Source organism: Myotis yumanensis, unplaced genomic scaffold (assembly GCF_028538775.1).
Source record: "Myotis yumanensis isolate MYYU_CA2020_CCGP unplaced genomic scaffold, mMyoYum1.0.hap1 SCAF_12, whole genome shotgun sequence".
Classification (NCBI taxonomy): Eukaryota; Metazoa; Chordata; class Mammalia; order Chiroptera; family Vespertilionidae; genus Myotis; species Myotis yumanensis.
In genome coordinates, this window is record NW_027223763.1 from 387,638 (window position 1) to 410,534 (window position 22,897).

General features: G+C 65.8%; 2 protein-coding genes across 8 annotated transcripts in view; one reads left to right on the top strand and one right to left on the bottom strand.

The window, feature by feature from the left end:
* CAMSAP1 (calmodulin regulated spectrin associated protein 1) overlaps nt 1-11,465 on the top strand; it is a 29,675-nt gene extending 18,210 nt beyond the window's left edge. For both annotated transcript variants that reach the window (XM_070430205.1, XM_070430206.1), the window contains 12 exons: nt 837-976; nt 1,060-1,156; nt 1,979-2,156; nt 2,759-2,850; nt 3,281-3,365; nt 4,099-6,421; nt 6,797-6,933; nt 7,165-7,373; nt 7,607-7,709; nt 8,631-8,746; nt 9,135-9,253; nt 9,875-11,465. In XM_070430205.1, the coding sequence (XP_070286306.1) occupies nt 837-976; nt 1,060-1,156; nt 1,979-2,156; nt 2,759-2,850; nt 3,281-3,365; nt 4,099-6,421; nt 6,797-6,933; nt 7,165-7,373; nt 7,607-7,709; nt 8,631-8,746; nt 9,135-9,253; nt 9,875-10,177 (3,902 nt within the window). In that variant the 3' untranslated portion in view covers nt 10,178-11,465. The remainder of the gene's footprint in view (nt 1-836; nt 977-1,059; nt 1,157-1,978; nt 2,157-2,758; nt 2,851-3,280; nt 3,366-4,098; nt 6,422-6,796; nt 6,934-7,164; nt 7,374-7,606; nt 7,710-8,630; nt 8,747-9,134; nt 9,254-9,874) is intronic.
* Nucleotides 11,466-12,997: 1,532 nt separating this feature from the next.
* KCNT1 (potassium sodium-activated channel subfamily T member 1) overlaps nt 12,998-22,897 on the bottom strand; it is a 31,293-nt gene continuing 21,393 nt past the window's right edge. For 2 of the 6 annotated variants that reach the window (XM_070430210.1, XM_070430208.1), the window contains 9 exons: nt 22,503-22,614; nt 20,531-20,632; nt 20,053-20,136; nt 19,808-19,933; nt 19,552-19,572; nt 18,322-18,643; nt 16,938-17,000; nt 14,087-14,171; nt 12,998-13,973 (listed from right to left, as the gene is read on the bottom strand). In XM_070430210.1, the coding sequence (XP_070286311.1) occupies nt 13,853-13,973; nt 14,087-14,171; nt 16,938-17,000; nt 18,322-18,643; nt 19,552-19,572; nt 19,808-19,933; nt 20,053-20,136; nt 20,531-20,632; nt 22,503-22,614 (1,036 nt within the window). In that variant the 3' untranslated portion in view covers nt 12,998-13,852. Of the gene's footprint in view, nt 13,974-14,086; nt 14,172-16,937; nt 17,001-18,321; nt 18,668-19,551; nt 19,573-19,807; nt 19,934-20,052; nt 20,137-20,530; nt 20,633-22,502; nt 22,615-22,897 lie in introns of all 6 variants that reach the window. The other 4 variants (XM_070430207.1, XM_070430212.1, XM_070430211.1 and 1 more) reach the window with 3 other exon arrangements.

Here is a 22,897-nt window from a genome sequence, read left to right on the forward strand (position 1 = left end):
AGCGTCGACGGTTTTATTGCTGACAGAGCAGGATCTGAATCAGATGCGGTTTGACGGTGGTGATATTTGTTCCACCCGGTACAGGGCATCTGGGGGACTGATCTAAAACATTTGTAATATTTCATGATCAGAATTTTTTAAAAAGGAACATCTCTTAGCACTAGACATGTGCACTGTTACTCAGCTTGTAACTGGCTCCTCTGGGAGCGCCCAGTGAGGGGTGTCGCCAGGAACAGAAGCCCCGGAGTCTGGGTGCTCCCGTCTCACCTGCGCACCTTCCAGTTCCCGAGTTTACTTCCTCGGGTCCCTCTGCCACCTGCCTCCCCCCTCCCTCCCTATTTACGGGCAGAGTTCACATAAATTGTCGCTGCAGCGGCTTCTGACTTAGTCTTGAGCTGTTTCAGCTGTCCTAGTGGTTCCTGCCTGAGGGCCCCCCAAAGAGCACTCCCACCCCGGGGGCCGAGGGAGGGTGCTGGCAGCCTGTCCCGGTGCTGTGACCAGCTCCCCCCTGCCGTTCCGTGGGCACGCCTGGCATTTCTCAGTTTACGCCCCTCCCCCACACATAGGTAACCAGGCGGGGGTGCCCGATGGTTAAACACGCACCAGCTTTCTGTGTGTCCTTTCATAAACTGAAGGGAGGCTTAAGATTTCCAGTGATTTCTGTGGCTCTTTAGAGATGGACAGTTTGGTTCCGATCCTGAGATTGCTCAGGTCTTCCTGCCGAGTGGTTCCTGTCTGTGGTCAGTCACTGTGACCCAAACGCCACGCTGCCTCCCGACGCTGTGAAGCAGATGTCCTTTCTGTTTCTAGCAGCATGCTTTCTGTCTCTCTGTTAGACGTGTGCTTGAAGGAGGTCACGTCGATGGCTGACAGTCTGTATAACATCCGGCTTCTGAGGGAATTCTCCAACGAATACCTGAACAGATGCTTTTACCTCACCTTGGAAGACATGCTGTACGCTCCCCTGGTGCTGAAGGTAACCATGACTACGGAGCACACGGCTGAAGCCCCGAGTGCACAGCTGCTCATCGCGCCCTTGGTTCTGTGTTTTTCTCGCAGCCGAACGTGATGGTCTTCATTGCCGAGCTCTTCTGGTGGTTTGAGAACGTCAGGCCCGACTTTGTTCAGCCCAGGGATGTCCAGGAGCTGAAGGACGGTGAGTGGGACTCGGCGGCTGGCGGCTGCTTCCCGTGAGCTTACTCCCCGGAGGCTCCCTGCGCTCCTGTGCAGCGACAGTGCCGGTGTGAACGGCTGCATCTGGGGGGAGCGCCCAGCCTCTCTGAGGGCCCCCGGGACCTGCTGAGCGTCTGGGAGGCGGGGCCGCTGGGCTGAGTGTGCTGGCTGTTCCGCCCTGCAGGGTCTCACGCTTGCCGCCAACAAGGCGGGACGCACCCATGTTCCCCCGAGTAAGGGCCTGCGGCCTGGAGACGGCTTCCAGGTGGTGCGGGCAAGGCCGTTCCTTCCTGTGGTTTCCCTAAGACTGTCAGGAGATTGGCCCCGGGGAACGTGGGTAAAGCAGCCACAATAAAGGAGGCCTTTTTTTTCACGGAAAGATGATAAAAAATAAGAAAAAGAAATCGCCTGCCCTCACAGCAGATACTTGCACGCCGACAGCAGGTAGCCGGCCCCTGGCTGTACAGGAAGCTCACTGCAGCATGAGCAAAGGAACCCACAGACTCGACCCGACTGGGCCCTCCATGCCCGTGCACTCCACGTGCCCGTTGCTCACGGAAGGCGCTCACCTCCTCCGTGGTCCCAGCAAGCCCGCTGAGGCCGCGCCAGACCTGAGGAAGGACCCTGTCCCAGCTCAGGCCTCAGCACTGAACTCACAACCAGTTTTTTTGGAGAAGCTTGGTTTCGAGTAAAAGCGATGTTATTTTTGGTGTTTATAGAAGCGGCAGGGTTTTTTAGATGCTTCTTGCTGACTTAAGAAACTGTGAATCATATGGACGTTTCTGTAAAATTTCTATTTCTGCAGCAAAAACAGTGTCACACCAAAAAAGCAGCCGGCCGCCCGTCCCTATCTCCAACGCCACCAAGCGCAGCTTCCTGGGCGGCCCCGCGGCAGCGAGCCCGGCCGAGCCGCCAGCCCCTGCTCAGCCACCGGCCGAGGGCTGCCCCAGGCAGCACCTGCACCCCGAGGAGCCTGACCCCCTGTGAGTTGCCTGTCGCTTTCGGAGTTGAGTCACGGTGCTCTGTCCCTTTTCTCGTGAGGCTTCCTCCCAGAGGCAGGAGAGGGGCGGGAGGCACTCTTGAATTTTGCTGTTAGAACTGGAAACTCATGTCTTTATCACAGACGGTGACCAGAAGCCAGTCTGTCCCCAGCTGCAGTTTTGGGTTACTTATTCCAAATTTGAAGTTCTTGGTACTCTTTTGGTTTCTTTCTTTTTCTTTTTCTTTTTTTTAAAATATATTTTATTGATTTTTTTACAGAGAGGAAGGGAGAGGGATAGAGAGTTAGAAACATCGATGGGAGAGAAACATCGACCAGCTGCCTCCTGCACACCTCCTACTGGGGATGTGCCCGCAACCCAGGTACATGCCCCTGACCGGAATCGAACCTGGGACCCTTCAGTCCGCAGGCCGACGCTCTATCCACTGAGCCAAACCGGTTTCGGCTATTTCTTTTTTAATAATTAATTTTTCTCAAAGAATCAGTGAGATTCTTACGTGTGGTGTGAATTGGCAATGGTCTCTGTGGTTTTTGTATTTGCTTTTGACCGTGAAGGTGGCTAACCCACCGATTCTCTCCTGACAGGGGGAGAGGGGCCTCTGCCTTCAGCCCGTCGCATCCCTTACTGCCCCTGCGGCAGCGACAGCAGAGGGCGGCACCGGGGGAGGACCCACCGGGTAAGAGCGGCCCTTCCTCCTCTCCTCACAGTTGCTGGGACAGCAGTTCTTGGGGCGCAGCAGGCAGGGAGCTAGTGAGGACTGTGCAGGGAGAGCTCAGTTGGACCCGTGTGCCATGGAGTCTGTTGTCCTCAGAGTGGAAACACCACTGACCCGGTGAACGGTGTGAGGTGCGCAGTCGCTGTGCCTGCCTGAGCGAGAACCGAGTCACTCACGGTGCCTTAGGGGGCGGGCCATGTTTGTCATGACGCGGAGGGGTCACTGCTGAGTTCACGTTCCTCACCGTGGACGCTGTTGGAAGCGGCCTGTGTGATGGTCTGCTCTCGGGCAGCTGTGGGTGCGTGGGAAACGGTTACTGTGCTGACGAGTCTCCAAGGACATAACCTGGGCTTCCTCCTGCTGAGCACACCCCTGCCTCTTCCGCCTGCAGATGAGCGGCACCGGTCCAGCTCCTTGACCCGCGTGGATGGGCAGCCACGGGGAGCAGCGGTGGCGTGGCCAGAAAAAAAACACAGGTGAACCGTGTAAACTGTTCCTTAGACCAGTGGTCGGCAACTCATTAGTCAGCAGAGCCAAATATCAACAGGACAACGACTGAAATTTCTTTTGAGAGCCAAATTTTTTAAACTTAAACTATATAGGGAGGTGCATTGTTATTAACTTAATTAGGGTCCTCCTAAGGCTTAGGAAGAGCCACACACAAGGGGCCAAAGAGCCACATGTGGCTCGCGAGCCGCAGTTTGCCGACCACTGCCCTAGACTAACAGCCGTCTCCTGCTGTGGCCTCGACCCCCAGACCCAGGAGCACTGAAGCCTGGAGGGCATTCGTGGGCAGCGGCGAGGGCACCCTGGCGGGTGGTGAATCAGAGCCAGGCGTGAGGACCCGCCGGGCAGAAGTGAGGCCGCACTGCTCTTCACACTGTAACTCCTGGGTTTTAGGAAATGTAGTCCTTTTTCATGTAATAGGTTTTTTATTGCAACTTTTAATCAGAAATGTTTGAGCTTTAATTTCTAGTATGGTAAACATTGATTAGTAAGGATAAACATAACAAGTAAAAGCTCTTTGGGGTCCTCGGTCGTTTTTAAGGGTGTAAAGGGGTCCTGGGAGTGAAATGTTTGAGTCGCTCCCTGAAGCCAGCTCTGCCCTCTGCTCAGGGCAGGGGGTCCAGCTGCCCAGCCCGGGCTCCCAGCCCAGCTGCTGGCTCACTGCTGAGTCCCTCCGGCTGACAGTGGCTCCTCCCGCTGCAGGCCTGCGTCTCAGCCAGCGCCTTTCGCGCTGCACCACGCTGCGAGCTGTGACGCGGACCCCGGCTCTGGCGACAGTGTCAGCTTGGCCCGCTCCATCAGCAAGGACAGCCTGGCCTCCAACATCCTCCCCCTGACCCCGCAGAACCAGCCACAAACCCCCGCCCTGAGGGCCAGCGGGAAAAGCCTCCTGAACAATGTCGACATCGAGGACGAGGACGAGGAGCTCATGGCCATTGTTAGGACAAACGGGGCTCCCCATGGCAGTGACCTGGGCCCCACGACAAGTGCCAGGTCTCCCCAGAGACCGGCGGGCCCCTTAGAGAGCAAGCTCGACAGTTTCTTCCTAGAGCCGCTGATGCCGGCCGTGCTGCGGCCCGCCAAGGAGAAGCAGGCGGTCAGCAAGGAGGACGAGTGCGGGGAAGGGCGGCTGAGGGGCTGCGCAGCCAGGAGGCCCAGCGAGGGCCCGCCTCTGGGGCGGAGGAAGGCGCCTGGCAGCTCCGGCACTCGGGACTTGAATAGGACTTTCACCCCGATTTCCTCCGCGGAGCTGTGTGCTGAGGTGGGGCTGCCGGCCGGGGAAGCCCGCGGGGAGCCTCTGGCCAGCTGCAGTTTCAATCCTTCATCTCAGGGACAGTCCCCCGACGGCTTCTTTCTTCACGTGGCCAGAGCCGACGAGGCCCCGGAGGGCAGGCTGCACGGTAGCCGGGCAAGAAGCCCACTCGCCCTCGACCCGGAACCGTGGACCGTCCTGAGGCAGGACTCGGACTCGGACGTCGCAGACCTGGAGGAGGCCGAGCACGACTTCCTCGGGGAGGACCTCCCCGTGCTGATGGGGCGGTACGCGGGCGAGGAGGAGTCGGCCAAGCTGCAGGAGGACATGCAGGTGAAGGAGCACGAGGACAAGGACGGTGCCAGCGGCCGCTCCAGCCCCTGCCTGAGCACCGTCTCCCAGCTCAGCGGCGCCTCCGTGGCCAGCGGGAGCGCAAGAATGACCAGCTTCGCAGAGAGGAAGCTCCAGCGGCTCAACAGCTGTGAGACCAAGTCCAGTACGAGCAGCTCCCAGAAGACCACACCGGACGCCTCGGAGAGCTGCCCGGCCCCGCTGACCACATGGAAGCAGAAGAGGGAGCAGAGCCCCGGCCGGCAGGGCAGGGACCACGCCAGCCTCCTGGCCTCGGAGCTGGTGCAGCTGCACATGCAGCTGGAGGAGAAGCGGAGGGCCATCGAGGCCCAGAAGAAGAAGATGGAGGCGCTGTCTGCCCGGCAGCGCCTGAAGCTGGGCAAGGCCGCCTTCCTGCACGTGGTCAAGAAGGGCAAGGCCGAGGCCGGTCCCCAGCCCCTGAAGCCGGAGCCCAACGAGGAGGACTTCAGCGGTGCTGTGTCCAAAACCGAGGAATTCCTGGCTCGGGAGCAGGGCCGGGGAGACGCAGGCGAGTGTCAGGACACGGACAGAGAGGGCCTGGCGCTCCTGCAGCAGCACCGGCAGGACCCGGCTGCGCTGCCTGAGCTGGAGAAGAGCAAGGCGCTGTCTGCGGCCCTCCTGGAGGTGGCCGGGGACGGGCTGGACACGGGCGAGGGGGACCTCTCCATCGAGAAGCTCAACGAGACCATCAGCACGCTGCAGCAGGCCATCCTGAGGATCTCCCAGCAGCAGGAGCAGCTGCTCATGAAGTCCCCTGTGCCCCCCGCCCCTGGGGCCCGAAACAACGCCGCGGACCCGAAAGTCAAGGCGTCCATCCACTTTGTGGAACCTCTGTCTCCAACGGGAGTGACGGGGCACCGCAGGCCTCCCCGTCTGGGGCAGGGTCGGAATTCCCGGTCGGGGAGACCCGCTGAGCTCAAGGTCGCGAGAGACAGGCAGCAGGGCTCCCGAAGTAAGACCCCGACGCCCAGTGTGGAGGCCCTCCCGCACCTGCGGCCCTTCCCGCCGCGGACGCCCCCCGACCCGGGCTGGGACGGGGTGGCAGACCCCAGGAGTGACCCTCCCGAGAAGGGCTTCTTCGACAGCTACCGGCTCCACGATGCCAGCAACCAGCGGGCACTCACCTTGCCCTCGCCCAAAGACGCCAACATCCTGTCGGAGCAGATGAGCCTCAAAGAAGCTCTGGGCCTGGGCCTGAAAGAGGCGGGGCTCGGGGCCCCCGCTGTCTCTGGAAAGGAGAGCGTCCCCGTGGACGGGCCCCCGCGGAGCAAGGCCAGCCTCATCGAGGTGGACCTGTCGGACCTGAAGGCCCCCGACGAGGACGGGCCGACGGGCCCTGAGAGCTCGGTAGACCTCAGCACGGACGGCGACCAGAAGTCAGGTGTCGGCTTCTTCTTCAAGGTGAGCAGCTGGCAGCCGTGTCCGGCGTGGCCAGGTGTCCCCACTGCACCTTAGCGGTGAGGGTGCCACCAAGACCATCACTCGGGGCCGGGCCGCAGACACCCAGACTGGGGGGCGAGCTCCTGTTGTGGACACGGGGTGGACGGGGGAGTCGACAGCTCGGTGAGCGGCCTTTTCCATTTGTGTTTTGGCCTAAAGGTGGGCTGGTTCGTCAGGTAGAAGGAGGAAGCGCAAGTCTGGACTGTGTTGAGTCTCAGCCTGGGCTGCAGACTGCTGGGCAGATGTGGGGGCCCTTGGGTCGGCTGTGGGGGCCCCGGGGGGCGGGGGTGGGCGCTCTGGGGGTGGTGGCACCACTGCACTCTATCTGTCCCGCAGGATGAACAGAAGGCGGAGGATGAGCTCGCCAAGAAGCGGGCGGCCTTCCTCCTGAAGCAGCAGCGCAAGGCTGAGGAAGCCCGCATGCGGAAGCAGCAGCTGGAGGCGGAAGTTGAGCTCAAGAGGGACGAGGCCAGGTAGCCTGGCTGTGGGCGGGGGTGCGGCAGGATGGGCGGGGCCAGGCTCCTGTCTCGTTCTCCTCATCCTGCTCCGCCCTGGTCTCTACCCCCGACCCTGGGAGCTGAGCCTTTATCCCGCCGCCAGGTGACACGGCACGTGCCGCTGGGCCGTGTGGCGGAGGCCCTCGGTCCCCAGGCACCGCTGCGGCGGCCGTGCCTCTAACCAGGACTGTCTGGGCGTTTTGTCAGGCGCAAAGCCGAGGAAGATCGGATACGGAAGGAGGAGGAGAAGGCGAGGCGAGAGCTCATCAAGCAGGAATACCTGCGGAGGAAACAGCAGCAGATCCTAGAGGAGCAGGGGCTGGGCAACCAGAAGGCGAAGCCGAGGAAGCCCCGGCCAAAGTCCGTCCACCGGGAGGAGCCGCGCGGCGACTCGGGAACCAAGTGCTCCTCCACCCGTAAGGGGGCCGGCGGGCGGGCAGTGCCCAGTCCCTCCGCCAGGGGCGCTACGCTGCGGGGGAGTGGGGTGACGTGCAGGCGGCTTCCCTGGGCCGGGAGATTGGGCTTCAGAGCTCAGGACGGCACTGGTCCAGGGCGGGGGGGGCGGGGGGGGGTGCTGTCCCTTTGTTTCTGCTGCACAAACCTGGCGGGTCGAACCCACGTCTTACGAGAGCATTTCTGTCTCTGGCAGCGGAGAACCTGAGCCGGGCCCAGTCGGGCTCCAGCCTGTCCTTGGCCTCCGCGGCGACGACCGAGCCCGAGAGCGTCCACTCAGGGGGCACACCCGCCCCGCGGTAAGGACAGGAGGGTGCTCCCCCGCCACCACGCGTGAGCCAGCACTGTGGGCCCCACAGCCACCGTCACGTGTCGGGCATCGGACGGTGTCCTGAGCCATGTCCGCCGTGGATGGTCCCCGCAGCCCTGTGCACCGGGGTGTCTGTCCACAGCCCCCTCAGCCCTCTCTTTCTCGACCTGGACACGGTGTGCGGCTGGTGCTTGCTGAGCGCCCCTCAGTGCGGGTCCCGTGCGTAGGTTCAGGTTGTGCCCTTGGGTGCGAACAGCGTGGGGAGGGTGTGTCCTCAGAGCCGCGGACACTTTGATGAGGGTTGTGTAAGGCGGCTGTTCACGGCCCTGAGAGTCCCCTGTGATTGACGAGTGATTGGGGAGGAGAAGCTGCAGCCTGCTGGTCGCAGGTCCCCCCACCTGTCCTTCCCTGCGCCCTCTGGCCAGGCCTGTCCCCCTCTGCCATGTCCGGTGGCCTCTTGTCGCCTGAGCTTTGTGGAGGATTCCTCTCAGACTGGGTTCTGGTTGGGGGTTCGTTCCGGGAATGGGTTACCTGAGCTGGATCCCAGCTCCAGCCGCCGGCTCCCTCTGCTCGGCACGGAGACACTGCTGTGTCAGTGCAGGCCCGTGCCTGCCCTCCTTCCAGGGTCTTGGCCTTTGTGTGGCGGCTGCAGGGCCCAGCCTCCCCTGCTGCAGGCTGAGGCTGCCTCCGCCCGGCCTGCAGAAGGGACTGCCTCTGTGGAGGTGGCTCCCTGCAGCCTGTCCGCTCTGTCACGAGTGTTGGAGGGGCTGGTTTCTGCATCTTCACCAGGTTCATGATTGTGGGGAACAGACCACTCGGTCGGTCGGTCATGGTGTCCCCTCCCACTGCCGACGGTCAGGGTGGGAGAGGACGCACGTGACCATCCCTTGTCCCCCGTCCCTTTCCTCAGGGTTGAGTCCCTGGAAGCCTTGCCCATACTGAGCCGCAACCCCAGCAGGAGCACCGACCGGGACTGGGAGACAGCGTCCGCCGCGTCCTCCCTCGCCTCCGTGGCCGAGTACACAGGTGACGCCTCGCCCGCCCCTTAGGTCATGGCACACCCGCTCGGGGTGGCGGGCGCGTCCCCATCTGAGAACTGCGCTGCCCGTCACTCCAGCGGCCTGGGGGGCGGTGACAGGCCTGTCAACGTGCACAGCCCGAGCCCAGGTGTGTCCTGAGCCTTTGGAACCTTAGATTTTAAAGTTAATTCTTGGCTTTGTCTTGTTCTTACATCAAAGAAGCTGACGTGAGGAAGGGGATAAATGATCAACAGTGGTCTTTTCCTTCGTTTATTTAAAAGTTTTAACTCAGAATTCTTTCAAACCAACCACTTCCAAAATATCACGAGCATCTAACGGGCCTCGCGCTGCTCCGTGCCCAGGACGCTCACGCACCGTCTCGGCCGTTCTCCTAGGTCCCAAGCTCTTCAAGGAGCCCAGCAGCAAGTCCAACAAGCCCATCATCCACAACGCCGTCTCCCACTGCTGCCTGGCCGGGAAGGTGAACGAGCCTCACAAGAACTCCATCCTGGAGGTGAGCCCGTGTCACCGGTTCCGTGAGAAACAAGGTGTCTGAGCCGTGAGGTGCCTCCTGAAGGAAGCATCCTGGTGACTTACCCGCGTCCGTTGCTCGTGTGGGTTTCAATGCATGAGCGGTGCCCGGGCCTCCTTGTGCCACCCTCGCCCGGCGGCCTCGGGGAAGCACAAAGCCGGACAGAGATGGGAGGGGCTGCCCCAGGACGAGCCGGGCTGGGGGCCAGGGTGGGGGTGGGAAAGGGGTGGTGGTTTGGGGTGGAGAGCAGAGGAGACAGAGACGGCAAGGATGGCTCCTGAGCAGGCGTCGGGCGGGGATGGGGCTGCAGGAGCAGGGAGGCTCCCAGGCTGGGGCGTGAGGTGGGGAACTGGCAGTGGCTCCGTTTGGAGCCTGGGGCCTGGAGGATGGAAGTTCGGGGATGTGAGTCGTTGGTCAGGTGCCGGTCGCTGTTACCTCCCAGGGCCACACCGCTCCGCCTTGCAGGAGGGCTCAGTGAGCAGGAAGGCCTGGGGCAGTTGGGAATGGGGCTGCGGTGGGCGTTGGCGAGCTCCGGCGGGGCTCTCGTGGGCACCCCTCTGAGGTGTCCCCCCCCCCCCCCCCCCCCCCGCCCCCGTGATGCAGGAGCTGGAGAAGTGCGAGGCCAACCACTACATCATCCTGTTCCGGGACGCCGGCTGCCAGTTCCGGGCGCTGTACTGCTACTACCCCGACTCCGAGGAGATCTGCAAGCTCACGGGCACCGGGCCCAGGAGCATCTCCAAGAAGATGATCGACAAGCTGTACAAGTACAGCTCGGACCGCAAGCAGTTCAACCTGATCCCAGCCAAGACCATGTCGGTCAGCGTGGACGCACTCACCATCCACAACCACCTGTGGCAGCCCAAGCGGCCGGCCGCACCCAAGAAGACCCAGGCGCGCAAGTGAGGCCCCACACCCATCTTCATTCTTGTCCGTCGGGTACGGGGTACAGAGGCACAGACCTTGAAGAGACTGGACAGAGGGCAGGGTCCCTTCCCGCCCAGGAGCCAGAAGGAGCGGGATGGTGCACGCCGGGTCCGGGCCAGGCTGCTGCCGTCGCACTGTCCCCAGGCCTGTCGGCGGCTGTGCGTGCGGCAGGTTCCTGTTACTTGAAGTCCGTCAGCGTAAACCACAGCGATTCCCTTTGTCTCTGCCCCCCCACCCCCCTGCACTCGGCCCAGCCCCTGCGGGCGGGCAGCGACCTCGGGAGGAGACGGTTCTCCCTCGGGAGCTCGACCCGCCTCCAGGAAAGGAACGGGCGTCTGGGGTCTTGTTCCCTTGGAAACTGATATTTATTGATGGTGTCAACTGCCAACGTGTACGTCCAATCCCAAGGTTTCTGAAAATGATGCTCGTTCTTGCTGCTCAGAAGTTTAAGAGACGCTCAGCCTTGGGCGGCTCTCCCACTGGGCCGCACCGAGGGCTGCGGGACGAGGGGCGTGGGCCTGGCCGTCGGCGAGGAGGGTAGGACACTGGTGGCTTGTCCACGGGGATAAAGGCAGGTTTGGGTACAGCACTTTGCCACTCAGCATGTTTCTCTGCGGAGGTGACCCTGGAGTCGGCTCCCTTCGCGTTTCTGTCCGACTCGTCCGTCTCGGCTCCTGCTTCTGGCGGAGCGGCGCCTGGAGCGTGCGTCCTCACCCACGCTGGCCACTCGGTTTGGCCGCCGACTTAGAACCTTCACACGGTCACGTGCTGTGTCCTCGGAGCTCCGAGGACGTGGGAGGCTCCGGGCCTCAGAGCAGACGTTCCCCGGCCCCTGCGTGACACCCGCTGCTCCGGCGGCCGCAGACCCTGGAGTCACGCGTGTTGGTTTTGCACATGTTTTCTTGGGAGTGTTACTTGAATCTGTCTCCAACTGCAGAACAAAGCGAAGGTCAGTAGAGAGGACGTCAGATGACGTGACTGTCCCGTAGTTGTAGGTGGAGAGGGGGCAGGGGAAACGGTACGAACCCTGAAGGGATGTAGGGACCCCCTGACCCCTCTCCCCCCCGCCCTCCCCCCCCCCCGTCTCCCCAGCTCCCAGGGGCCGCTGGTCCGCCCGGCGGCTCCGCCCGAGTGCGGTGGGAGGTCCCGTGAACTCTGGTACACGCTCTGCACAGCGTGCTGTCCCTCACTGTCTGTTTGATATTCTATGATATTTATTTTACAAAAGCACTAAACTGTAATAAAGTGAACAACTTGCTTTTTATGACGCACATGTGTGTTGATCTGGCTCACCTTCCTGCTCAGGTCCCAACACCAGCTCCCAGGGCTGACAGCCTTTCCCAAGGGGCCGCTTTGTCCCCAGGCCGGCCCCTTCCTCCCGGCCAGGGAGGACGTCCCCACCAAACTCCGGGCCTTTCTCGATGCGGTTTGTCCACCTGCGAGGCTGTGCAAGCCGCCCCCCAGGTCAGCCTCTGCAGGCCCCAGGCTCGGCCAGGCCTGGGGCTGCCCATCCAGACATGACGTGTCCTTCCCAGCTCAGTGCTTGCGGCCAGAGCCCAGTGGAAGGCCCTGCAGCGCTGGGGACTCGGGCGGACACTGCAGGGCCTGGTGGACAGGCTCAGGCCAGGGCCCACCCTGGGCGCTCTGCTGACCTCGCTGGGGACGGAGGGGGCCTGGCCAGCCCTGGGCCGCGAAAGCCAGGAAGTGTGCCCAGCCCCAGCCCACGAGGCCCCAGGCAGGTGGACTGAGGTCCTGGACTTGGAGCCACTCGGCTGCCGCCTGGACCTCGGACCCCAGCTGGTTTCCACCCTGCAAGCTGTTGGGCCCACCCAGCCCTCAGGGACAAGGAGAAAACCCACGACTCCTGAGGCTTCCACCCATCACAGCCTGCAGCTCATGGGGCTCAGACCTGAGCCCCCAAAGGAAAGGCACCTTTGAGGCCATTGGGAGTGCACCAGGGTGGAGAGGAGGTTCAGGGAGGGGCGCTGCCTCTGGGCCCAGACAGGCTCCCAGGGGGCAGGACCGACGGCAGCCTCTCTGGGCGTCTTCACCTCTCCCCTCACTCGGCCCACATGCCCCTCGGTGTGAGGGGCACCCAAGCCCCAACGGCCTCGAGTCAGGTGACCTCCCAGGACACGTCTTCCCAGCGTGGGGGCCGGGGTGAGCACCAGATGGAGGCCCGGCCAGTGAACAGGCAGGTCCCCTCCCCTCACAGGGACCTGGGACGGGGGTGCCAGGAGGTGGGGGGCTCCGCTGCAGGTGATGATGCCAGAGGGGACCCAGGAGCCACTGACCCTCCTGGGCTGGGCCTCAGGCCTCCCTACTGCACACTCGCAGCCCTCACGCCATCCAGGGCTCTGAGGCTCCCACCCCATTGCCAGCCCCTTCCTGACGCCCCCAGCACGGCTACTCGGGGGCCTGCAACCGCCCTCGGGGCTGGTCCCTCTCCCACCACCACCTGGAGCCGAGTCGGGCTTTTCCCTTGGCAGCTGGGCCCACGTCCCCCCAGGCGGCCCTGCCCGAATGCCCAGGCTGCACCCAGCACAAGCCGCACAGCTGCGGGCAGCACCCGGGGTCCCTGTGCCCACCCCAGGGCTCGCCAGGGAGCCCTCCCCTCCCCTGACTTGCTGCCCAGCTGCAGGGGCCTCGAGGCCCTGCCTCCTGCTCCAGGCGCCCAGCCAGTGGCATGTGCTGGGGGTGAGCTTCCCTGCGGTCCCGGGAGGGGTGGGAGCCACAGCAGGTGGGAGGGGCGACCAAGCCTGGAGCACGAAGCCGCCCGCAGGAACGCGACAACCAGCCTTGTGTTTGCAGAAAGCATCGTTTAATAGAAGGTTCCGGCACTGACCACGCAAACCTGTCAGTCACAGTCCCGAGGGAACCACAGGGGCACCCGGCAGGCAGCCCCACCCAGAGCCCCGCCCTCAAAGAGAAACCCTCTGATTCCAGCGATGTGGCCAGCAGCCCAGCGGCCGGGTTGTGCTTCAGGTCAGGGCTAAAAGGGCGTCGAGCAGGCTGGGGGAGCCTGTCCGCCCGGTGCCCGCAGATGCGGGGCTGCAGAGTCCCGTGGGAAATGCCTTCTCCCCAAGTCTCGGCTGCGGGAGCCCCGTGTGTCCAGGGCCCCTCTGGGGGTCTCCTGGGGCCCCACCTCCCTCCACTCCCCCAACAGCTGTCCAGAGCCGCCCGCCCTTGGGCTCCTGGCGGAGCCGGGGGCCCCTGTGCTTCTGAGTTTCCTGTGGACAGGGCTGCCGGCTGCAGGTGCTGGAGCTCCACCCGTGACCCAGGCCCTGCGACCTTGTGCCCGAGACCAGCCGGGCCCACAGCGGACATGAAAACGGGCTCAGTGGGCGGCGCCTCTCCCATCCTGTGCGTGTGCGTCGGGGCCAGGGACAGCGTCCGCGGCTCCGTCCCGGCTCCACGCCACCCGGTCACAGCTGTGTAGGTACGTTCGTGCGGACACGGACCGTGCAGCTTCATAAAAACAGGTTAAAAAGGCTTCCGCCTGGTCTCCCTCACCCAGGGGAGGCCTCCTCTTGGTCACGTTTCTGGAGCAGCCTCGGGCGGGCAGGCGGGCCGGCCGGCGGGCAGTACTGGGCCAGAACATGCCGCTCATGCATCGCCCCGCCCCGCGTGCCAGCGAGCAGGGCGGGTGCCGGCTCAGAGCTGCGTCTCATCACGCGTCTTGGGGCTGCAGGAGGCCAGCCTGTTGCTGCAGCTGTTCTGGCGGCTCTGGGCGCTGCTGGGCACGTGGGCCAGGGGGTCGCAGCGGATGAGATACCTGCGGGCGGGGCGGGGCCCTGGGTGTCAATGCCGCCCCCACACAAGGCAGCCAGCGTGGGGGCCGGATGCCCAGCATGGAGGTGCCCACACAGCTCCGGGACTGGCACTTACACGATGTCGTTGGGCTCCAGCCTCGTGTCGGGCGGGGGGTTGATGAGGACGTAGGAGAGGGTGTTCTGCTGGTCGTTCATCTCGTCTGCAGAGGAGACAGGGCCCCAGCAGCGGTCACCCCTCTGCCCAGAGAAGCCAAGGCTCTGCCACAGAATCTTCCCAGCCTTTCTGGCCATCCTGCCCGAGCTCTCACCTGGCAACTCAGCCAGGACTGGCCCCCCCAGGGACACCGTTCCCGGGCCCCCAGCCTGCACAGGGGTCCCCCCAGGGGCACCGTCCCCGGGCCCCCAGCCTGCACAGGGGTCCCCCCAGGGGCACCGTCCCCGGGCCCCCAGCCTGCACAGGGGTCCCCCCAGGGGCACCGTCCCCGGGCCTCCAGCCTGCACAGGGGTCCCCCCATGGACACCGTTCCCGGGCCCCCAGCCTGCACAGGCGTTGGCCCTGAGGGGCAGTGGCACTGGCTCCTGCCCACACCCAGGCAGCTTCTCAGCCAGAGCAGCCAGCATCTCATAGATGGGGCAGCCCCGACAGACGCATCGATCACCTGCACATAACCACACATGCCACACGCCTCTGTACATCTGCGCACACTCCTGACCCAGCCTTGGGCTTCTCCCGCCCCCAGGGCCCTGCTCTCCCTCCTGCTCTGAGCTCCTGTCCTGTTGCCTAACACCGGCTCCCGCGACCTCTTGGCACATGCAGGGCCTGTGGGGGGACAGCCGGCGCCCCACTCCCTGGGTGGCTGTGGGATGCGGCCCGCAGGGGTGAGGACGGGTTCTGGAGAAACACCGTCACCTCACAGCGGTCTCCTGGCCAAACACGGGGACGGCCCCATCCCGGCAGAGGCCCGAGCACCCTGCACGGCTTGTGGCCTGTGTTTGCCCGCCTGGGGGTGTCTGAGGCACCTCCTGCCCCAGAGCAGCCGTCGGGACACAGGGACGGCCTCCCACCATGTGTGGTCCCGCCCTGGTGGCCTTGCCCCCGTGCCCCTGGCAGGAATGTAAGGCCGGGCCACTGACACGGGGACGGGCTGCAGGTTTGACCTGGAGCCTGCAGAGCGAATTGGCCCCACAGCGTCCGAGCCCCAGCGCGGGTCCAGCACAGCCGCTCCCGGAGGGCAGGCGGGCACAGGGAGGCCTCCGGCTGACGCACATGCGCCCTTGGGCGGAACCAGGTGCCAGCCCCCAGCCCTTTGCCCAACAGCCGCGCTGTCTCTCCTCCCGAAACGCTGGCCTGAGCCCTGGGGCAGGAGCTGCCAGGTGCCGAGTGGGCGGCTGCGCTGGAGGTTGTGCAAGGAGGCCCCTCCCGGCCCGAGTGCCCCCCATGTATTTCCGGGGTGAGCAGCAGAGACGGGGCCTGGACCCTGCAGTAGCCGAGGCCCAGGCAGGGGAAGGATGGAGGTGGCTCTTAAGGGCCCGACCGAGGACCACAGCCCTCAGCAGGCCGGCCACGCGGGCACACACACCAGTGGGGACAATGGGAATGGAGAGGCTGGCCCACTGGGACCCTCGTGGGCTGGTGCCCGCTGAAAGCTGGACGCACTCCTGCCAGCCTCCCGGCCACACCCTGGGCCCTGCTTCTCCCGGTGGATGGGCCACAGCGTCCTGAGTCTAGAACACTGGACCAAGCCAGGCTGGCTGTGCTTGTGGGGGTGTGGGCTGCAAGGTGGGGGCACGCGGGGTGTGGTCAGTCACAGGGCAAGACCGTGATTCCCCCAGGACCAGCGGCTTTAACACCGACGTGGGGCTGGGGGTGGGGGAGCGGGGCTGGTGACACCTCGCCTGGCAAGTGACCAAGGGCGGTACCACCTCCCCCTGCACCCCCTCCTCCCCCTGCATTCCAGCTTCCACGGGGATCTGGCCCTGGGTGTCCACACTCTCTCCTCTCACACCTCCCCAATTTCCTCCTCTACAAATTGGGGGTAACCGGGCCTCCCTCTGAGTGGCTGTCAGGAAGGGGTTGGGTTGGGGGTGCAGGGCAGAGGGGCCCTAGGACGACACCCTCTGGGGGAACCTCCCTGCAGCCTTAGCTAAGAGGGTCACCTCCCCCCACAAGGTCATGCCTCCCCTCCGGTTTTACATTCTGGCCCGAGCACCCCTCAGGCCCACACATGGTGGGGGGCTCGGGAAACACCACCTGGTGACCCCCAGTGACCCTGCAGGGCAGCCACCCCAGGGAGCCTCGGCAGGAAGCGGGGAGGGGGGTGGCTCGCAGCCCCATTGGTGGGAGCCGACGCTGGCTGGGGCTGCAGGGCTTCCAGGAGCACCATCAGGGTGGCACAAGGAAAAGCACGCGCCCTGCGGTGCCAACGCCGGCCCGGAGGCCCCGTCCCTGGCCTGTCAGCTCCTGCCACCCCTGGATGGAGGGGCCTCCCCAGGGCCACAAGGAGTCCCCGAGGAAGAAAGGGGTCTGGGAGGCGAGGCCTGTGGCCTGGACTCTGCTGGGGTCTCAGGGCAGGACGTCAGCCCTCCACCCGCTGGGGCACGTCGACCACCAGGGCGGGGATCCTGGCCTGGGACCATCCATCTGGATGCTTCCCAGAGAGACCTGGGGCGACTCGGGGGTCCAGGGGGCAGCTGCAGGCCAGGTGGGCCGCCCGCGAGGTCAGCGCAACATGACAAGAACAGGAAAGGCCGCGCTGGGTGGACTGTCCGGACGGACCAACCAGACCCTGGAGCCGGTCCCAGCAGAGCCGCTGGGGGAGGAGGGCTGTTGCAGTCCCTGCAGTGGGTGCCTGGGAGCGCGAGGCCCGCCTGCAGGGACCCTCCCGTTGGCCCGTCCCCTGCCTGGCCGGGCCGGGCAGAGGGTGTGCGTGCCCGAGGCGGCGGCCCGTCAGCCAGAGCAGAATTACCTTGCAAATATCCCAGGTTTACCCGATTCATGACATCACTGGCTGTTAAATTTGCTACATCCTCTACGGAACACACAGGAAGAGGGACAGACAGACAGAGAGAGAGAGGTCAGCAAGCAGCAGGCCCAGCTCAGCAGGGAGGGGCAGCCGACTGCACGCGGGAGGCCGGCCGCCTGGGAAGCGAGTCAGAAGCGAGTGGAAGTCGGCTCCTCGGCCAGCTCTGTGGGCGGCGGGGTCGTGAGGCCAGGAGCAGTGCTGGCGGCTGTGGCAGTTGGGGGAGGCGGCTAGGAACTCCACCTGCCCACATTCCCCATGGGGCCATGGACACCAGACACCCCACTCAGCGTCCGTGTTCCCCTGGAAAGGGGGGGTGACAGCTCCCAGCCCGGCAGGGGCAGCAGAGGGGACAGGTAAACTGTGGCTGGGTGTCGGGGGGACAGGGCTGAGGAGGCCCTTATGGGTCTCCTGTCCCCCACACCCTGACCTCCAAGTCCCCCACAGGCCCAGGGCTGCACGACTAGTGGACAGCCCGGCCCAAGTGATCCTTGGGCAGCTCCCGGACGAGCCCTGAGCCAGCTGATCCCACTGGGAAGGGGTTTGTGGGCCCCGATCCAGGAAGCGACGGCAGGAAGCAGCGTGGGGAGCAGGACAGAGCCAGGCCCGAGCAGAGCAGAGGCCCCGATGGAGCCCAAAACAGGCCGGCGGCTGGACCAGCCCAGGGTGTGGACAGGCAGGAGCTGGGCCCCTCGGCCCATCCACAGAGGCAGCGTCTCCAGAAGGAGGGAGGGGCTTGCTCTCTTCTGAGCCAGTGGGGCCACCAGGCCTGTTCTCGGTGAAGCTCACAAACATCTCCCCAAAACAAGCTACAGAGAAGGGAGGCCCTGAACCTGCTGACGAAGGCGGCATCCCCCGGAAGCAGCAGAAAAGGGGTCCCTGTGCCGTGCGAACAGCAGTGGGTCCCACAAGGACAAGGGCAGAGTGTCCTGGTGCCGCTCGCCCAGCTGCCCGACGTGCCCAAGCTCCGGCTGATGGAGGGCTGGGCAAGGGTGCCCCTGCCCGTCCCTGTTCTCCGCGAGGACACAGTGGCCCCTGCCTTGCTGATGGTCTGTGGGTCTGGCCGGAGGTGGCCCATCGGTCCCGAACCCAAATCAGTGCCCGAGGCTTTCAGGGCGCCCAGCCTGGCCCGCCCCTCCCGCAGCCTCCTGGCTCCTGCCCCTTCGTTACAGACGGGGAAACTGAGGCCCCAGCGGGGTGGGGCTGAGCCCTCCTGTATGGGCTGCGGCACCAGTTCTGGGAGGCCCTGTGCCCTCCCAGCAGGGGGCTCTGACCAGCCTGCAGGCGGACGGATGGACGGAAGGGAGGCTGTGGCGGTTGCCGGTCTTACCGTAGCCGGTGGTGGGCAGCCCCAGGTGCTTCATGCGGTTCTTGACCAGCTCGGACAGCTCCTGCCGCTCGGAGCGCCGGGACAGGCTGACCCGCTGCTGGCTGATGCCCTCGGCCGCCGCCCGGCCCACATGCCTGGAGCTCCTGCGGCTCAGCCTCCGGGCCCACTGCAGGCTCTTGCGCCGCAGCAGCGGGTGCTCGGCCTGGTCGCTGCCAACGGTGTGCTGGCCGTGGGTGCTGCCGCCAGACCCCACCCGTGTGCCCCAGGGTCCCTTCACTTCCCGCGTGTCCTCGAAGTCCTCCATGCTCACCAAGACCTGGGACTGGCCGAGGGGGTGTGGTGAGGGCTGGAGGGAGAGGGCAAGAGGCCGGGGAGGGGATGCCGAGCCGGGAAGGGGTGCAAGGCCAGGGAGAGGGCGGCAGGGTGACGGAGGGGGTAACAGGGCCAAGGAGAGGGTGCAGGGCCTGAGAGGGGTGCAGGGCCTGGGAGGGGTGCAGGGCCTGGGAGGGATGAGGAACCCGGGGGGGCGTGCAGGGCTGGGGAGCAGGCATAGCTGGGGAGCCAGTCGGTTGATGGGAGGACAGCCCCAGCCTCCTGTGGGGGACCACAGGGCCCAGGGACACAAGTGCCTTCCTTCTCCATCTCGAGGGAGCCAGGCTGAGCCCCCTTCTAAGCCCCAGAGACTCCCGCCCTGGCTGTAGGCCTGTCTGCCATCAGCTCCCTCACCTCTGGGCCTTGGTGTCAGGGGGTCCCGTCTGGGCCCTGCGTGCCCCGACTTTGCCATGAAGGGGCCCCACCTCTCTGCCTCAGTTTCCCCACTTTGTGGGGCAGGAGAAACCAGAGCACGGTGGACTGGGAAGCACAGGGCCTGTGCATGGCTCAGTGGACGGGTGGGGCCCTGGGGGTGAGGTGGGGAACCCCATCTGGGCAGCACCTTCAGAGGCAGGGGGCTGGGGACAGGGAGGGTGGGTCCCGCCGGGATGGGGCCACAGCACAACATGCAGGTGGCACGTGTGGCTCGGCGACCTGGGCTCCCCTCCCCGGGCCTCAGTTTCCCCATCTGTACAGGAGGGGACGCCCTGAGCTCGGGGCTGCTCCGTGGCCAACACGTCCCAGGACCAGCTCCCTGGTGCTGCCCAGGGCCGGCACCTCCCGGGCCAGGTGGGTCTGGCTCAGGCCGGCTCCGCAGATGGCAGGACGCCTCGGGGTTACGCGTGGAGGGCTGCTCACCTGGACTCTGAGGTCGTGGGGCTGCAAAGGAAACGAAGGGCAGCCTGGGTACCTGAGGGTGCCCTTCCCCACTCTGCCTGAGCCCTTTATGGGCATCTGCAGGGCAGGTCGCCCACTGCGGTTCTGGGGAGGCACAGGGGCCCCACCAGGTACCCACGTATGGGGCACGTGGACCGGCCCCCCAACTACAATGGAGACGCTGAGCACAGAGAAGTGGGGCTTCCCGGCTCCGCGGGCCCCGCCTGCCCCCACCCACCTCCGTGGAGAAGAGGTGGCTCTGGGTCCGGTAGACGCCGATGGGGATCTCGGCGCTGGAGGAGCAGAGCTTCTGGAAGAGGCGGCCGTAGGTGCCGATCCACAGGTCGGCCTCCGTGATCTTCATCTGGAAGGGGGGGCGCCTGAGTGGGGCGGCCGCAGTGGGCAGGTGCCGGGCCCCTGTGCCGCCAGAGGTGCCCGCAGTGCCCCCGAGAGCAGCCCGCGCCCAGCCCACCGGTCACTCACGGCGCAGAGGTAGCCGGAGCCGGGCGTGGTGTCCAGCCCCAGCAGCAGCCTGGTGATGGAGATCATGTAGTCCTTCACGAAGGACTGGCGGGAGGAAGGAGGGCGGTGAGGCCAGGCCGCGGCACCGCACCCGCACCCGCACCCAGGACACCCCGTCCCCCAACACGCCCGCCAGGCGCCCCAGCCTCCATGCCCGTCCCGAGCACCACTCAGCCAGCCAACCGAGCGGAGGCCTCCCTGGCCTCGTCCCTCATTCACTTGGTCAGTCAGGTCAGAGGGACCTGGGAGGTGAGTCCCCACTGGGCCTGGGCAGGGACAGGGCCCAGAGCCACCCAGGACCGTGGCCTCCCGGACACCCAGGGAGGGTGGCACAGGGGGAGGCGGGTCACTCAGGACGGGGACAGATGTTGGCCAGAGAGAGTGGCTGCGGGGCCGGCGGGCACCGCATCGCAGGCCCTCCCTGCCTCTGCCCGCTGACCTGATACAGCAGCGTGTCCAACATGCTGATGCTGAAGACACGGCCGGCGGCGAACGGCAGGCGGAACATGAAGGCCAGGTTGGAGCCGTTCTCACGCTCCCTCTGCGGGAAAGGGCGGCTCAGCGGGGCCGGGGCCCTCGGCCCAGGGGCACACGTATGTGCAGGCATGTGCGGGAGGTGTGCACCGTGCCTGGTGTGTGGCATGCACTCGTGTGCGTGAGTACATGCACCAGCAGCTGAGCAAGCCCTGAGCACCGGCTCTGTGTCCCCACTGGTCACACGGGGGCCCCAGCTCGGGAGCAAAGAGATGGGGGGCTGTGGGGAGGAGGGGGGCCCGGGACACGAGACCCGGGGCAGTCACCCAGGGCCCCACCGGGTCATGCTCTCTGTGACCACCCTGCAATTCTGAGTGATCTCAGCGACACTGTCCTGAGGGGCCTGGGGGCAGGGCCACTGCTGGACACGGAGCGGAGGCCTCCAAGGGGGCTGCCTGCCCGGCTTCCGTTCGCCCCGTTCACCCCGTGACAGTGACGAAGCGGCGGGCCCCAGCGGCCGGGTCGAGGCTTCCGCTGTCCAACCAGGTTCAGGCGGATGGCGCTCTAGGGCGGTCCCTCTGCCCGCTGTTGACGAGCAGCCCGGCCTGGGCGGGCGGTCGTGCCGGGGTCACCCTTGTGTGGCACGGGGTCAGCGAGGGCAGGCTGGGGAGTTGGGCCGGCAGGGAACCTGCTCCCGACTCCAGGCCGTCTGGACGGTGGCGGTCTGGGGCCTCCTCTGTGGCGACTCACCAGCTCCCTGGTCTCACCCAGGGCAACCTGAGTGCCGCCCTCACCTTAGCATCAGCCCTGACCCTGGCTGTGGAGGGTGATGCTGCCACTGTCCTGAGCAGGGGCCTGGGAGGGGCCGGGGTCAGTGAATGCACCAGATGACACCCGCAGAGCTGGGGCCCCTGCCCCTGGCCGGTCCCCCTGCCCCTGGCCGCTCCCTGCCCCTGGCCGGTCCCCATGCCCCTGGCCGCTCCCTGCCCCTGGCCGGTCCCCCTGCCCCTGGCCGGTCCCCATACCCCTGGCCGCTCCCCATACCCCTGGCTGCTCCCTGCCCCTGGCCGGTCCCCCTGCCCCTGGCCGGTCCCCCTGCCCCTGGCCGCTCCCTGCCCCTGGCCGGTCCCCATGCCCCTGGCCGCTCCCTGCCCCTGGCCGGTCCCCCTGCCCCTGGCCGGTCCCCATACCCCTGGCCGCTCCCCATACCCCTGGCTGCTCCCTGCCCCTGGCCGGTCCCCCTGCCCCTGGCCGGTCCCCATACCCCTGGCTGCTCCCTGCCCCTGGCCGGTCCCCTTGCCCCTGGCCGGTCCCCCTGCCCCTGGCCGCTCCCTGCCCCTGGCCGGTCCCCATGCCCCTGGCCGCTCCCCGTCCCCTGGCCGCTCCCCGTCCCCTGACCGGTCCCCATGCCCCTGGCTGCTCCCTGCCCCTGGCTGCTCCCTGCCCCTGGCCGCTCCCTGCCCCTGGCCGGTCCCCCTGCCCCTGGCCAGTCCCTCTGTCCCCTGGCCGCTCCCTGCCCCTGGCCACTCCCCATGCTCCTGGCTCCACCCCCACTGGGCTGATGCCCTCCCGGAGCCCGGAGGAGCAGAGGGCTGCCCCAGCTTGCACTGCTGGGCTGTGACTTAAGGCGAGTCCCTCTCTGGTCTGGCCCCCGGTCTGCGCGGAGATGGCCAGGCGCACTTGCTGGAGGCTGACAGATGGACATGTCTCAGGTTCGGGCCGTGTCTACGCCGAGGAAATGAGGCCCAGTGTCACCTGTGTCGGGGTCACTAACAGGACGGGGGGTGATGTCTGCTCCCAGCCATGGTCCCCAAGACTCGGGGCGACACAATCAGAGCCTCACGGGGGCCGAGAGGAGGGCAGGTGCCGGGCCCAGGCTCTGCGCCTGGTGGTTCAGCAGGCCGGGCGGGGGCGGGGGGGGGGGGGGGGGCGCTCACCTTCTCCAGTTTGGAAAGAGCCAGGGAGTAGCTGTCCTTGGCCCGGAACTGCATGAAGCGCATGTTGGAAGGATGCGTGAGCTCCGTGGTGATGCTGAGGCTGGGGAAGAGGCTGTGGGGGCAGGCGCTCAGGGCAGGCGGGTCCCGGGCGGGGAGGGGGGGTCCCGGGGTCACAGGTGGGGTCGGGGAGGGAGTGGGGGTCCTGGGGTCACAGGTGGGGTCAGGGAGGGAGTGGGGGTCCTGGGGTCACAGGTGGGGTCGGGGAGGGCGTGGGGGTGTCCCGGGTCACAGGTCAGGGGTGCTCAGGGGGTGTCCTGGGCTCACAGATTGAGGAGAGGACTCCGGGGGCCTTTAGTTGTGGGTGTAGGGAAGGGAGTCAGAGGAACCACGGGTGA